The sequence below is a fragment of the Lonchura striata genome, chromosome 3 (assembly GCF_046129695.1).
Source record: "Lonchura striata isolate bLonStr1 chromosome 3, bLonStr1.mat, whole genome shotgun sequence".
NCBI lineage: Eukaryota > Metazoa > Chordata > Aves > Passeriformes > Estrildidae > Lonchura > Lonchura striata.
Window position 1 is genome coordinate 36,425,726 of NC_134605.1, and position 15,601 is coordinate 36,441,326.

General features: G+C 36.5%; 1 protein-coding gene across 1 annotated transcript in view; it reads right to left on the reverse strand.

Moving 5' to 3' along the window:
* The window catches only part of PRKN (parkin RBR E3 ubiquitin protein ligase), a 681,559-nt gene that overhangs the window by 104,788 nt on the left and 561,170 nt on the right, over window positions 1–15,601 (reverse strand). Inside the window, exon 9 of the mRNA XM_021544140.2 lies at window positions 6,132–6,281. Within this exon, the coding sequence (XP_021399815.2) occupies window positions 6,132–6,281 (150 nt within the window). The remainder of the gene's footprint in view (window positions 1–6,131; window positions 6,282–15,601) is intronic.

Consider the following 15,601-nt stretch of genomic DNA (forward strand, 5'->3'; position numbering starts at 1 on the left):
GATCCATATTATTAAAAATGGACACATTCTCCAGATTGCTTTATCCACTCACTGCTTACAGCTGAATTTCATATCAGATTTATGAATTGCTCTGTGCTGCAGGACATGGGCAATGGAAATAATGCACCTTGGCATTAATACATAGCTGGTTAATTGCAGTGTGCAATTCTGCAGTAAGCACTTTATTACAACATTAACATTCTACATCTTAAAAAGCCTCATGCTTTTACAGTTAATTTTAATCTATGTAAAACAGTACCTCCCCCCCCCCCCCACCCCCCAAATCCAAAAAGAATTCTGGTCAGCCTGTCATATTTTAGCAGTTGAGCAACTTGCTCAGTGACTGAAGCATAATGTGTCAACAAGATGGAATTCCACTTTCTAAAGGCTAGAGTGCCCACTCAATAGAAGAAAGCAATACATGATTACTACTTAGAGCTTGTGGTGCAGTGCTAGAACTCAACATTTAGCAATAATAGAAAATGTCTGTCTCATTTTCATTCCCATTGAAAACACTCCCTATACAATATTATGAAACACTCCTGCTGTGAGTTGGTTTCATAATTGCAGCAATATCTTCAGCTATTACCTTTTCCATGGTCACACCTTTCTGGTGAATTATCTTAAAAGCAAAAATTTAATGACATACAGAACAAGGACAGATACCTGAAATGTAATAACAAGGAGTAACCCTTCAATTTTGCAACAGCTACTAGATAGCAGCAATCTCCTATTTCCATTTTAGTGTTTTGCAAATGATACAAAGGTCTCAAGGTCTTTTCTTTTCTGAATTACTCCTGTTTTTCAAAACTGTGAAGACTTTATTTTCTGCTTCTGCTTCAACTTCCATTTCCACCTTAAAACTAAGGGAAAAATCCAGACTATTGTCCAGCCATTTTTCATCCATGACCTATTATTAATATGATTATAAAATTGAAAAGAGTTTTTTCAGTGCAAGTACCTTCAAAGGTTGTCTTGAATTACCACTACTCATCTTGACTACCTTTATATCTCAAATTATTTTAGAAGTTGCCTATTTTCTCTTTATATACATTGAACATTTTCCTGGTACTACTAACAAAGAAACAAAGTACATGTTCTGAGCCACACATTTAGACCTATATATTTATTTGAAAATAAAGTCTTTGAGGTTAATCAGACTTTTAAACATTTTGATCAGATAAAGTCTTTGAGGTTAGACTTTTAAACATTTTGATCAGAGCAGAATTAGAGGAAGTCCATATTGATCATGACAATGCATTGCATTGAAACTGAATTGCATTGAACTTTGCAATAAAAGATTTATAACTTCCAGGTGTTTTTTACTTCAAAAACCCTTGTGCACTTTCACATATATGAAACAGTATTTGTAAGTTGGTTCGATTCCAGAGGAAGTATAGGTGCATTTGCATAGCACTTCAACTGTCATATAAAAGCCTAAATGAAACAACTCCAGAAGTTTAGAAGGACATACACAACTAACAAAATCATCATTTGAACTATCAGAATTAAGTGGATAAGAACTGATTGCTTGGAATTTTTATAATTCACATTTGTCTCCTCAAAACAAAAGATCTTCCCCAATCATTTGGGGAAAATGCAAATCACTTGGTTCAATAAAGACATTACTGAAGATGAAACACGTCTGCTAGAACATGAATGAACTCATGATGATGAATCACAAAAAACCCCAACTTTGCAAACAACAGGAATATGTATTGCACTTCTCATGTAACTACTTTAGTGTCCTCTATTCTATTAAGCTTACTGAAAAGGCAGACAATTATTAATCCTACAAATATGGTGCAATTGCTTTTGACATGTGCTTCCTTAGTCATAGAAGACGAACACAAGAAGAAATCAATGAGAAAAAATTGCTGGGTAGACTGAAGTTGCCTTAGGGATTTTGTTTTATGTAATACAACAACCTAGGAATTCTATTTATAAGGAAGACATGGTATTTATGTCTATTGATTTTTTTTCAGGGACCTCTTGTAGTCTGCAGCCATCAAATTTCACCTGTCCTAGATGGGAACACATCTCTTGATGTTCTTCAATGCACTATGTTTATGGAAAAGTAAATGCGATGTAAAATAGATTAAATAACCCCAAATTTTTTGCTCCCTTTGCAAAGCTATAAAATTTACTTTGTCATTGCGCTTTTAATACACTACATTTGAATACCCACTTGCAGATTGGAGTTTCACATTAAGGGATCTCAAAGAAGAATCATAAAAACATCAATTAGGACAGCTTATTCCAAAGATCTTTAAAACTGTCACCCAGACCTTAATATAGTTTAGAGTGGTCTCAGGATCTCAATGAAACTTCAAGAGTCCGGTCTCCTAGCCAGGGATTATCAAACAACAGCCAGTCTGTGAAAATACATTCTTCTTTCCGATTATATATGCTATGCCAGGAATGAATAAACTCAAGGGGAAAAGACCAGCAGAGGCTCTGTCTCCACTCTCCTATATCTCCCTTCTTACCACATTTCAAGGGATATGTCAACTGATATTGCATGCTGCAAAACATTTACCATTGTTGCTGCACAATGTACCACTGTGGAGCAAAATCTGGGCTGCAGTTCCACATCAGTCAGTTATCATCCCACTGACAGATACTGACAAGAAAGGTTTTGCAAGGCAACTGAGCTGTATGTGTAGAAAGCAAGGCACTTCTTAACAAACAAGTTGTATTTTTCCTTTTGAAGATCCATTCTAACCTTTTTTTAACTCCAAGCTTCTTTAATGTGTAGTAAATAATATGCCAGTATAATATAAAACAAGACAAAAATGTTTTATTCATGAAAGCTTTTGTATGTCCTGTTTACCACAGCTTTTCCTGTACCTAGGCCAGCTGGTACAATATGTACTATCTACTATATTTTGTTGCTGTTTTCCAGTATTAAATATGTCAGGATTTTATAGCTGAGCAATAGAAGTTAGTAACATAAGTCTGATGCATAGTAATGAAGGTAGAATAGTCTATAATGGTAATATTTTAGGAAATGAATTAGTAAGTTTATGGTGAATAAAAAAAAATATGAAAGATTAGACATCAGTAGAGTCAGTCAGTGGTAGCACAATATGGCTTTAGGTGAGGACTACCCATAATCATTAAGAGGATATCTGCATGCTTCTATTCAGTCAAAATAAACCTTTTCTCTCTCTCTCTCTCTTTTTTTTTTTTTTTTTCCCTGAAAGCCTGAATGGATAGCCATGCCTGTCTGCAGAGGGTACATATGGGGATGCTTACATTTAAACCTCTTTCTTCATCTTTTTGGTACAGTTCTGTGTAGGCATTTACCAGACTGTTTCTAGGCCCTGCATGTTGTTTCCAAGTTTCCTGAGACAAAGCAAAATCCATCTTTTAATGATACCGAAGGCCCTTTTAGCAAACTATATGCATTCTCCTGGAGATTCACATTTACCTTTGATACCAATGGCAGTTCCTCTGCAAACGAAATTTTAGTTCCTCATGCCATGTAACAGAGTAAGACACCAAGGAATCCAAAAGATCTGCATCCTAGCCTGGCACAGTCACCTCTTCATTTTTCATTATTCCTTCAGTTTTTTCCTTATATGCTTGTGACTGCCTCACACAGTTATCCCTCTGAATATCAGAATATTTATTTTGCTTCATTACCTAGTGCCTACCTTATTCTCTTATTCTAAATATCAGGATATTTATATTGCTTCATTACCTCGTGGCTAGCTTATTCTCTTTTTGGTTTCTTTGCTTTTCTAAAATGGCTGATGAAACCCCTTCTCATTCACTGTCTTGACTTCCTCTTGACCACATGTCCTTCCTTGCTCCCCTGAGTAATTTCAACCGTAAATCAAAATCTTCAGCTACGTGACAGTTGTTAGCTACTCTAACATGCCAATTCAGACCTGAACAACCAATTTGTTCTGTTCAATAGGCAATTATTTCTCTGCAAGGGCTTTTGTGTAAGTAACAGACCACTGATGTTGGATATAACTTCTGCTGTTATCAATGAGAAATCCAACCAAAGATGGAGGTTCAAACACCCTAAAAGAGACGCTACATTAAGAATGATGTAGATATTAAAAAAGAATCTCCAGATTCACACTACTTACCTTATTTCTTTGCTTACCAGCTTCAGTAAGGAATGCATTTCTAATCTAAGCTGTACAGGTTAAGTATTGCAAGACATCTTTTGCAGTCCTTTTCAGATGGATAATAGAGACATTCTTCATCTTGGGCCTTTCTTTGAGCTTGTAAATCATGCACACACTCATAAGGGAATACTGAGCTCTAAAATGGATCTTTCTAGATTCCATAAAAATTAGTGGACGGCCTTCACACTGAAAAAGGTCAGGTTTTGACTGGGAAAAACCACATCACAGTTTAAGAATAGGAAGCACTGAACATGACTTCATAAAACAGGGCAAAAATAAATAGCTTTTCTAGCTGTCTTGGTGTCCTTGCAGGTGCATCTTTACCTTTAGCCAACTTTATCATCAGCATTTGATTTCAGTGCTAGGACCCTCACCACAGGAAGTCTGTGACAAATCCTCCTTGAGGTTACCATTTTTTAGGGTGCAAAGAAAGTTTCAAATGCATATATTTTTATTTTATTTCATTATGGATTCTGAGGAAGAGCCTAACTGTTACCAAAATTTGGCTTCCAGACCAGCCTCCTACTTCTCATTTCAGCCTAAGTGAATTGTACCCTGTAATGCTCAAGACGTCACATAATTCAAAACAAAGGGTGAGCTTACACTCAGGGCTGTAGATTTGATCACTACCAAGCCCAGTGCAGAGTCCTTAGATGGAAACAGAGCCGTTTGCTAAACCAGGCAATAGATCAATCCTTTACGCCACATACACTTTATTTACACAGCATTTGCAGATTCAGAATGATGATGAATGAAGCTGCAAAATACCATGTGATTTTCATCACTTCCTGGCAGAGACCTGAATAAAAATTACTTGTGATTTTATCTTCTTTAACCAATCCCTAATAGTTAATCCAGAGGCATTCCCTTTTGTTTATGTAGTCATGTTTCTTATTACTTTCCTAGATGCTGCTTTATTTTATAGCCCCATGTCTGCTCAGTGAATTTGGGCAGTGCTCTGTTTTACATGCACCACTGCATGGACAGATAGAAAGTCTTACCAAGGTCGACAGATGCTAACCTACTCAAAGAAGACAAGTTACTGCGACTTCCTAGTTGACCAAACTATTATTCTTCTACAGTATCAGTTTAGGCAATATCAGAACTGCACTAAAAAGTGCATTTTCCAAATGAAAGACAACAGAAAGGGCACCCGAGTATTTGACAAATAAATATATTTTATCTTCTCTCATAGTGTTCGTGGAATTCTGCCGTAATGCCAACTATGGAAAGAGTCACATAGTGCGAACACCAGTTGGTCACTCTGACTGAACATTTAATAGGTTCTGTTATATATAGATTTATATCTATGTATATCTGTTTCCCACAAAGTTTGATTCTTGTCAAGTACTTGCTTTTTTTCTACTGCCAAAAATGTTGATGGTCTATATGATGTGATTTCTTAGCAAAAGTATTTTCAAGTTTCATCTGATTTTGATTTCCATAAATCCACCATTAATTGCTCATTCTCCTTGCTTAAAAGAAATTTTAATGAGTAAGCAAATATATTTCTATATTTATTTTCATCATGTATTTTAACGTGCACAAGCAATATCACTACAGTGTCACAAACAGGCTATTCTAGCTCTCCTTTTTCTGTAAAAAATACTAATATGATAATGAATGGTTTGCTTAAGATTCTGTTCATTTTTGCTGAGTTCTAGGAGAAGAAAATCAGAGTGCATTTGGATTTTCATTTGCACAGTTCAATTTCTTACTGTAACTATTCAGCAACTTTTTAAACCAAATAAAGTAAAGAAATATAGAATGGACACATTCTACATGATGAAATCATCATTCCTAAGCCATTGCCCTATATTTAAATTGTTTATTGAGCTACATTAACCCACTCTGGTGGGAAACGCAATTCAGAGTCACTGACAGAAAACATAAAAAAGCCAGCCACATTCTCCCCCTCTGTCTTAGCGTTCGTTGTACGATATAAATTATTTCCCACATCACTAGAAGGAAAATGTAGGTTCTTACCCCACAGCCTATTCCATTGCCTGGCTCACACATGATTCTCCTCAGGCCTGGCTCAGGAAGCAGACCTGCCCCACAGCCGGGGGCTGGACACAGCACTCCTCCCATCTGCAGCACACATTCCTCGGCCCCATAGCGCTGGTAGCGATTGTACTGCAACACAACAGAACACACTGGTGTCAATCTCCGGGCAGAATGCAAAGAAAACTCCCAAATATTTGAGTTTGTCTCTATCTCACATCCACTCTATCCCAGTCAATTGTCCTAATGTCTCACATGCTAAGTTCAGGTTATTTGTCAAAAGTCTAAAACTCTGCAGTGTTATTAAATGGGGCGTCACTCTGCTCCAACTCACACCATGCACGTAGTTTTCTGGCTTACAGCCATTTGCGTCACCAGAAGAATGTGTGAGATACTAAAATCAAGAAAACAGCAGACTGTTTCTGTAAGTAACATAAAATACACTTATATTACTATAAAATATTGTAAACATAATAAAAATAGTCCAAAAGAGAAATGAAAAATTCTGTATACAGATTGATGAGAACACACAAAAACCCTTCAGGGATCTATACCTAGAAGCAGTGTAATGTTTTAGACCTTAAGGGCTGTAAAAATTTGCCTGGGCAACTTTATTTTAAAAGCAATCTGATCACTAAATGATCTGCAGAATAACTCTCTTACATGCATTTATTTCAATGCTAGATGTATTTTTTTTCCTGTGTCTCCCATGAAATTTTCTTTAGCTTTTTCACTTTTCATTTAATTCCATCCTGATAGCCTAAAAGGCCACAGAAATGCCTCGATTTTAATGAGGACACTGACACACAGCAATATTAAGTAACATGCTCAGTGTATGCTAACTGACAAAAATGCCTGTTCTAAAATGACTGATGTCACTGCAATAACTTTCCCATGTCTAATTTACCCTGCTTTCAGCCAGAGGTAAGCTGAGCTAGTACAAATCATGCTGTGTACATGTAAATCACATCCACTCTAGGGTTCTGTGTTGGTGCAGTTCCACACCAGTGGCTGTATAACCACTGTAAACCAGGCTTCAGTTTCACCAATAAATCTGCTCTACTGTGGAAGGAAATAAATGAAAGCATTTGATCCTAACAGCCCCAAAGAAAACAGGCAAATCCAAAAGGCCAAAGAGGAAGGGAGTAGGTATGAATTTTCTCCGCGAGTAGACTTTATGGTGTGCTAAAAAAACAAAATAGAACTTTATGTTACAGCACTCACAACAATATTTAGTGCTTCATAAGATTTTATCCCATAATGGTTCATGAAAATCCTGTTCCCTTTTTTAGGATGATAGCAAAAAAAAAATTATTTCTGCAATTTACACCCCCCTCCAAAGAAATCTTTAGAGGAAAATGGAAGTTTTAGGACCTCATACACTAACACCTCATACACACAGCATAGAAAAAAGAATTGTAAATTACAAAGAAGGCTCTACATCTATTGGGTACATTTCAGAAGATTCTTCTGCAAATGCTGTCATAATATGTCTGGTTAAACTGGCTTCTTAAAATAATATTAGAGTTCTTAAAAGACTGTAACATATAGTTACAAAAGTTTGCATCACAGAAAAAAAATCAACCCAAACTTAAAGTATCCAACTTTGTAAATTAACAAAAAATCTAAACACCCTCTGAAAAGAAAAGCAAAATCTAAAGGACAACAAGATTTCAAAATATCTTTCAGTGTATGAATGAAATTCTGATTTAAGAATCTTGTATTTGGAAAATAATAGTATTTTGAGAAATGTGCAAGACATGTCTGCAGCCTCCTTGAATGTGGGGGCTCAGTAAGTTATTATGCTTGAACCCAGAGTAATGCCATAAGTATTTAACATTGGATGCTTTCAATTTTCAGAAAGCTTTGTGATCCGTCCACTATATACGTGTTGAGTGCTCCAAGTCATTTAGCTGGCCTTTATAGAAATATAGGTAACCATAGTTCCAAAACTCTCTAGCAGCCTAATTTATCTTCAGTGCAGACTGGACCTGAAAGGTGAGGATGGTGATTGTCTTATCCTATTAAGAGGGAACTTTGTGCTGCATGTGGGATTGTTAACAGCTTCTCATTAAGAAGGCAAACACCAGTGACACTGTAGCTGAGGTTCTGTCAGCATTTACATTAAAAATTCTCAGTAGAAAAAAAAGAATATGCATTCCAGCCATTGACTTCACCTAAAAGGACATGAAGAGATTCCCCTAATTTCCTTTTTTTATTATTATTTTTTTAATTTATCTTGTTAGGGAGAGATACAGAATGTAAATGTCCAGTTTACCTACAGGCAAGGTGGACAACAACATTGTTTTCTGTCCAACAAATTTAACATTTTATACTGGTTCAGCACAGGACTCATTCCAAATCGGTATGGCACCCTCCCCAGTGATTTTCATACTGTAACAGCCAGAAAAATGATCCAGAAAAGATCCTGCTAAATTCATTTGCATATCTTGATATCTAGTTACCAGCCAGTTTTCTACCTTCAAAGTCCAGATACATTTATGTCATTTTCCAATTTCTCTTTCCTTGTGTCCTGCTCAATTAAAACCCAGCAACCAACTGAAACACAAAGTAGCAGAACATACACATGTTTGCTGCCATAGCAAAATCTACACAATGTATGTGGATTTATATTCTTTATTCAGTGATGTGAAACAAAATTACTCACTTTATATTAAGGGTGCATTTATAAAAAATTGTACAGGACCAAAACTATTGTCCTGAATTATTAATTAACTATTTGCATATAGTGATAGACCATATCTATTAAAGACATTTTTTCCTATACACCATAGTCATACATATCATACTGGACTCATGTAACCAACATCCATTAATCAAGTCAATTTTCAGGAGCCCTTAAATGTCTTTGGAGCCCATGATGTGTTTTGATCATATGTCTGAATGAGACATATGTCTGAATGAGACTTAAGTATAAGGATACTACAGCACACAACACCCACTGGTTTACTTCACCTCTTAACTGAAGACCTAATGTAGAATTCATTTAATTTAGTTTTAATTTCCACAGTGATGATGCCTATAGTTGCACAGGCTGTGAAGACTTCTTTTATAATCAACAGGAGAGATGGGATGCAATTCATCTTTACTCCTTAGATTTGTACATCTGCATATGAACTGAGAGCTCAAGTGCCCTGTCTTTTTCAAAGATAATGAGAAATTAGACAACTTCCTAGATAATGTCACCTGAAATTAGGTGGCTCTTACAATAGCTGGTTTAGTTCCAATGATTCTAACTCACCTGCCCTAAGCTATTTTTAAAACCAAGGTTTAGGTATCTAAATAGCTTAGACTGTGAACCACCTCACAGAAATTTTAGCTCATCTAAAATTAAACATCTAGCCTAGACAAGGCTCCAAGTGAATGAGCAGAAATAAGATCTCAAGAAGGGCATTTATCCTGACATACACATGATGTCTAAGATAGGTAAGATCAATCACCCTATGGAAGTGCTGTAGTTGAAGCTGAGAAAACTAACTTAGGTTAGATATCTAACACATAAAGAGCTGTCACTGAAAGGTGAATCTAACTCTTCTGTCCATTCAAAGTATTTCACAGTATCAACTACTCAGTTTTTATCAGTGTGCCTCCTATTTAGAGATGAACTCATCATGTGTACAGTTGTTCTGCATGCTATAAGGAGGGAAGTGTCTCCAATTATTTTAAGGAAAAACCTCTCACAAAGTATAATCTATGGGAAACTTGATGGAACTGGCATTCGTGGCACCTAATTTCATTCCTGGCAGCAGTACAGCCATCCTGTGGCTTTCACATAAGTAATTTAATCTATGCTTATCATCAGTTCCCCATTTATAAACAGGAAGAATGATACTTGCTGATTTCAATGTACTATTAAGAGGCAAAATCCATTAATAGTCATGAGAACGTCAAATGCTATGGTAATAAGTGGCATAAAATTAAACAGAAATCACCAGCCATCAGATGTGAGAAAGCAGCTTCCAGACAAAGCATGTCAGGTATTTATGTGCAACTGTAATAAAGTCCTCAGAAATACAGGTTGGTAAATAGTTACTGGATTCCTCCAGAGCTATATATTTCAATGCCTATTTGGAAAAAAACCCCAAAGCTTCATAAATACAACGTACTCTAAAACATTGGTGCTAAGATAGCTAAAGGTATATGAACAAGGTAGTTGTAAAACATTCTGTTTGTTCTCTGAAAACTACAAGTGAACCTTCTTCTCAAATTGTGAATTGTCCCAGTCAGCCCAAATATATACCTTTCAAGGAATAAAATTTGGAGTGGAAAAAGCTTTACTTATAATGTCTACTTATGGTATTTCAACCATAGAATGAAGTTATTTAGTGTAATCTTTGTTAGTAAAGACTTGTCAGGGCCTTTAGATTATAAATTACAGTATGACATAGACACGGAGGCTGGATAATTGTAGCCATTTATTCCTTGCTCTCCACTTTCCAGGTTAGGATGGTTTCCCTTGAGTCTTCGAATGATACTGGGTTTTTAAGCAGTGGAAATTCAATCATTTGATGTTGTAAATCAAGGGTAATATAAATGAAATCTCTGGGTTGACAGAGGAACAGCAGGTTAATTACAGATTGCAGCCTTTTCAGTTACATTGAGATTCAGATACTAAAACAAAACTGAAATGCACCTGAACGCACAAAACTCCTGCAAAACACACTTAATGAACACAGTGATTCCTGGCCGTGTCAATTAATTTACAAATTATGATTTAATATCATAGAATTATAGAATGGTTTGTGTTGGAAGGAATCTTAAAGGTCATTTATTCCAATCCCAATCGCGCCATATCATGTATGCCTTGAACCATTTTAATTTTGCTTTTACACTTTGGGTATTGTTTTCTTTATTTCCCTTTCCCCTTGCCCCCACCCCCAACATCTAAAAGCAGCTGCTCAGTAGCAGTCTTGCAGACAACTTTGGACAAAAGCATAACAGTAGATGTAAAGCCCAAATCTCTGAAATGTAATTCAATTACTTGTTTCTTTAACTGCATGTAAGAGTCTCATAGGAAAGCAAATCTACTTTCTGCAGTCAGGTTGTTTTTACTGCTCCTATAAATCAAATAACCATCTGTGTGTTTCAAAATTAGATTGTGGAGGCTATTAGTCCATAGTGGAGACTAAGCACTTTATTTATATGCATTATGCACATACAAAAACTTCAATAATTAGTTCCATAATGTAATTAGGCAACTTACAGTACAAAACCAGTAGTACTCCTTTGACTAGTAAAAATACTTACAAATGTGTCATCTAAAATACAGATTAAAAAGTGATGGACTGATATGGCTGTTCATGGAGCACCCCTAATTTATTGTTCCTGAATTTTTGGGCTTCTCTGCTGGTCCCTGATCAAATTGAAAGATCAAGTTCAGAGGATCAGCTCCTTGTTACCACAGGAGCACCCAAGGATACAAGAAAGACAACTACCTCTAGAGAGGTGGAATTTGCCTGACTGGAGAGTCATGGAAAAGTGGGTACAAACAGTTGTTTGAAGGAAACAACTTAGAGGTAAGAACAACTTAGGGGTAAGAAACCTCTGTATCAGGGTGCCACAATTCACAGACAAAACAAAATGAGTAGGGATGGGGAGAAAAAAAGAAAGATTGCAGTTAGTGGAATGATATGAAAGCAAGCACAAGGTGATGAACATGAAAATAGAGAATACAGAACAGAGGATACTGGATCAGGTTGTATTGGAAACCAAACTGAATATACAAGGGGCAATATGATACAATGAAGAAAGGGGAACGAGCACAGTGTACGGGTTAGCACTGTATTTACAACTACTGGAAGTTTGTGGTCTTCCAGCAGGTATTTGGGGGATCAGCCTGAATAGACTGAATGCCAGAGATAAACATTTAGTTTTTTCTGACTCTAGTGGAGCTTCCTGCTATAAGTAACAGCCATCAAAGCTGTAACTGATGCATGGAATTCTGTTTAGCTGATGCTGCTGCATTTCAGTGGAGTAGATACTGGGTCCCAATTCTCAGGTCAGAGAGTGAGCACATACATATTTCCTGAAAGCATATCAAAGCTATCCAAGGGATGGAAGAAGTCCTAACTTCCACATGTACCTGAGATCATGAACACTGGGGTTCAAATCTTCATTCTGAAATAAATAAAAGCTAGGTGGAAGAGAAATTTGAATTCTATATAAAATGACGCTTTTTTTTTTGGTTTTAACAGAAAAAGAATCCTTTAAATTTGTTTTGACTAAGTATCTTCTACTTTCTTTCCTTTCATTCTTTATTTCAGCCGTTGAACCAAAAATAAATGACTTTCACTTGCCTACTATACAGTAAGTTCAAAAAGTGTAAGAATGTAGAGATATCCTGCTTATGACAAGAACTTAAAGGGTAAAGTTATCATAATCCAGAAGAGACAAAACTGAGAAATTTTCATGAATTCAAATTACCTCAGAGTTAGGGAAGAGGGTGGTTAGGAGACATTCCAGGCAGGTATAGCATAGGAATGAAAGAGAGTCATATGAAGTTGCAAGGCTATAAAGTTTGTTGTGAAGTCCCAGCTATTAAAAAAATAAGGGTGACATAAAGAGGTTCAAGAGTTAAATGCAGCAGCTCAGTCTTAGAGAGCAAGTGATGAGACTGTGGTGACAAATCCAAAAGGTGAGCCAAATGAGATGGAGAGAAAAGAGATATTAAAGGGGCAAAAACTGAGAGATGTGTGTAGGTATCACTTACACTGAACTTACACTTACACTTACACTGATGCCAGGGGACTGGGTGGGAAGCAGCAGAGGTACAGAACTACACTTGTAAAGATAAAAGTTCTGGAATACTAACAGAATAGTTTTGGCTTAGTAATTATGAATGGGAGAAATCCTTTAACTGATTAGAATTACTGAGATGTAGCTTATAGTTCTTCCAAGTGTAGTTATCAAAAAAATCTTAAACCAGAAATACTTCAGAAGCACTTTGCTGATCATATTTGACAGTTTCCTGTACTAAACTCAGCTGATTAATTAGAATTGTCATATGGCATTACTTTTGCCTGAATGCGTAAATATATATCAATTACTTTAAGACTGACTTTACATGAATATTCAGTAGCATGCATTTGGAAAAAAAAATCCTCTGGCAAGTATTGCAATTAAAAAAAAAATCAACCTTGTCATACCCACACATTGTATATAAAATCCTTCCAGACCTCAACTAATGTTAAATGATCTCTAACCATGCTGTGTTCATTTCATACTTGATTTCTCTATCTCCTAAAGTTACAGCTCACTGTGAAAACTAGCACAAGCCCAAATCTCTTTTGAGGAGCATGGACACGTGTATCTGCAGATTTTCAAAACAGGGTATTCTAGGGTATTCCTTTGTGTAAATTTTCCCTAATTGACAAGGAAATGTGGGAAAAAAACCCCTACCCCCCCAAAACCAAACTAAAATACCACAAAAAAATCCCAACCAAACAACGCCCCCCGGCTCCACAAATGGTCCCCATTCAGGTTTGCTCAGATTCCAGGGATATAAACGTTCACAACAGTTCTAAAAAAACCTGAGCAGTGATATGAGTTTCAGTAGCAGCTGATAGGAGAGATCTGTTAAAATTGATCGTTCCCCTGTCAAAATATCAAGGAACTGGCCAATACATTCTGCAAAGTTGTCAGAGCAGATGATGCAACAGAGAAGCGCAGCTATACATTACTTAGCAGCTTCCTTTGCTGCCACTAGGAAGTCATCCGCTTCATCTGTGCTGTGACCTGTTGGGGGCACTCAGGTATAGCAGCAGATTACTTGCTCTTGTGCTATTTGTTTTCCCTTCCGGACTTCAGATGTAGCTGCTATTTTATTAATGTATCACAATATTCCATTTAAACAATTAAACAAGATTTTTTTTTATCACTTTAGGGACAGGAGGGAAGTTTCTCATAGAGTCATTAGGGAGACTCCATAACAGTTCACTGCAAGTCATCTTGCTATGCTTGGAGTGTTTTCTTTGCTGTCTCTGGCATTGGCTTGTAGAATTACCTGCATTCCACTGTATTTGAACAGAGCCCATATTTGGTGCATTTTTAGCATATACTTGTAAGCAGCTTGTACTATCACCACTTGTAGAAACATTTACTTGCAGAGACAGGCAGCCTGACAGGGCAAAGGCTACTGCAGGAGATTTTCTTACATTGTGCTATTTTTCAACAGCTCCTCATTTACTAAATCTTCCAATCCAATTCTGGCTGTATCTCAGCTATTTAAGAAATGGAAGAGTTAGTCATGAGATTGGGCTGCACCCATTAAACTAGAAGAAATAGATGGATTATGAAAAGTGACAACAAATTGCAAGCGAAAGCTCAGCAGAGCTTTGGGCATTTAGAAAGCTTCAGGCTTCACCCTTCACCTGGGACCCCATGTGCAGGAGACTTTGTTTTGTCTTGTTCAAACCTCTGTGGACTGGGCGAGTCTATGACAAGGGGGTTAAAAGAAACCAGACAAAGCTGCTTCTGGAGACTCTTCCTGGGTCAGGCTTTCTGGCACCATCTCAGAGTCAAGTACCAAGTGGGGCAGCAATCTGTGGCTGTATTTGTGTTGCATTTTCAGCCAATTACTCTGGAAGCTGTTTTATGTGGAAGGTTAGGTACCCACAATGCATACCATGTGCCTGGGAAGCTTGTACTCTTCTATTTCAGCATGCAGGTTATGATTTTGTCTTTCCATAAAGTCCAAAATTGATTCCCTCTTTAAAAACTATCTTATTGCCATCAGCTAAACCTTAAAAGAGAGACTTTCCACCTAGAATAAATTTCCCATAATGTATGTTCCTAACAGAACAGAAGACAAGGAAATTTTACATGTACAGGAGACTACCAAGAAGTTTGATTATTTGAAAAAGAGCCTTATTATTATACAACTCCTTTAAGAAAATATTATTCATCAACTCTTCACACTCCTATTTCTCAGCATTAGTTTTTCATTAATGCTTACGTTTCTATAAAGATATTTCAGATAGTCAGGCAGACGTGTTTTCAAGAGGTTTGATCCTGAAAGCCACTAAAAACCTTTCTTTCCTAATGACATCAACAAATGTTACATAAGGTAAGTATTTACATTTATAGGGTCAGTTTATTTATATTTTTATTTACAGGAAACAAATGCTCAGTGAAGAAAACAGTGACACCAGGGTTTTTTTGCTTGAACTCTGAGGAATGGGAGATATGCAACACAGGAATCATGCTGGTGTTGGTAGAGTGGAGGAATGCAAAGAGGCTTGGAATATTTTGTCTTTCACTACTGAGAAGTATAATAGGATCTAAAGTCTGCAAGTGATTTGTAAACAAATAATAGATGTTTTTCTAGGCAATATATTGCAGTTTAAACAAGAATTAATCCAAAAAAGTCATGTAATGTGTATTGTAAAGTAGATCAGAACAGATTATCACAATAGTCCATTCTGCTTTTATAA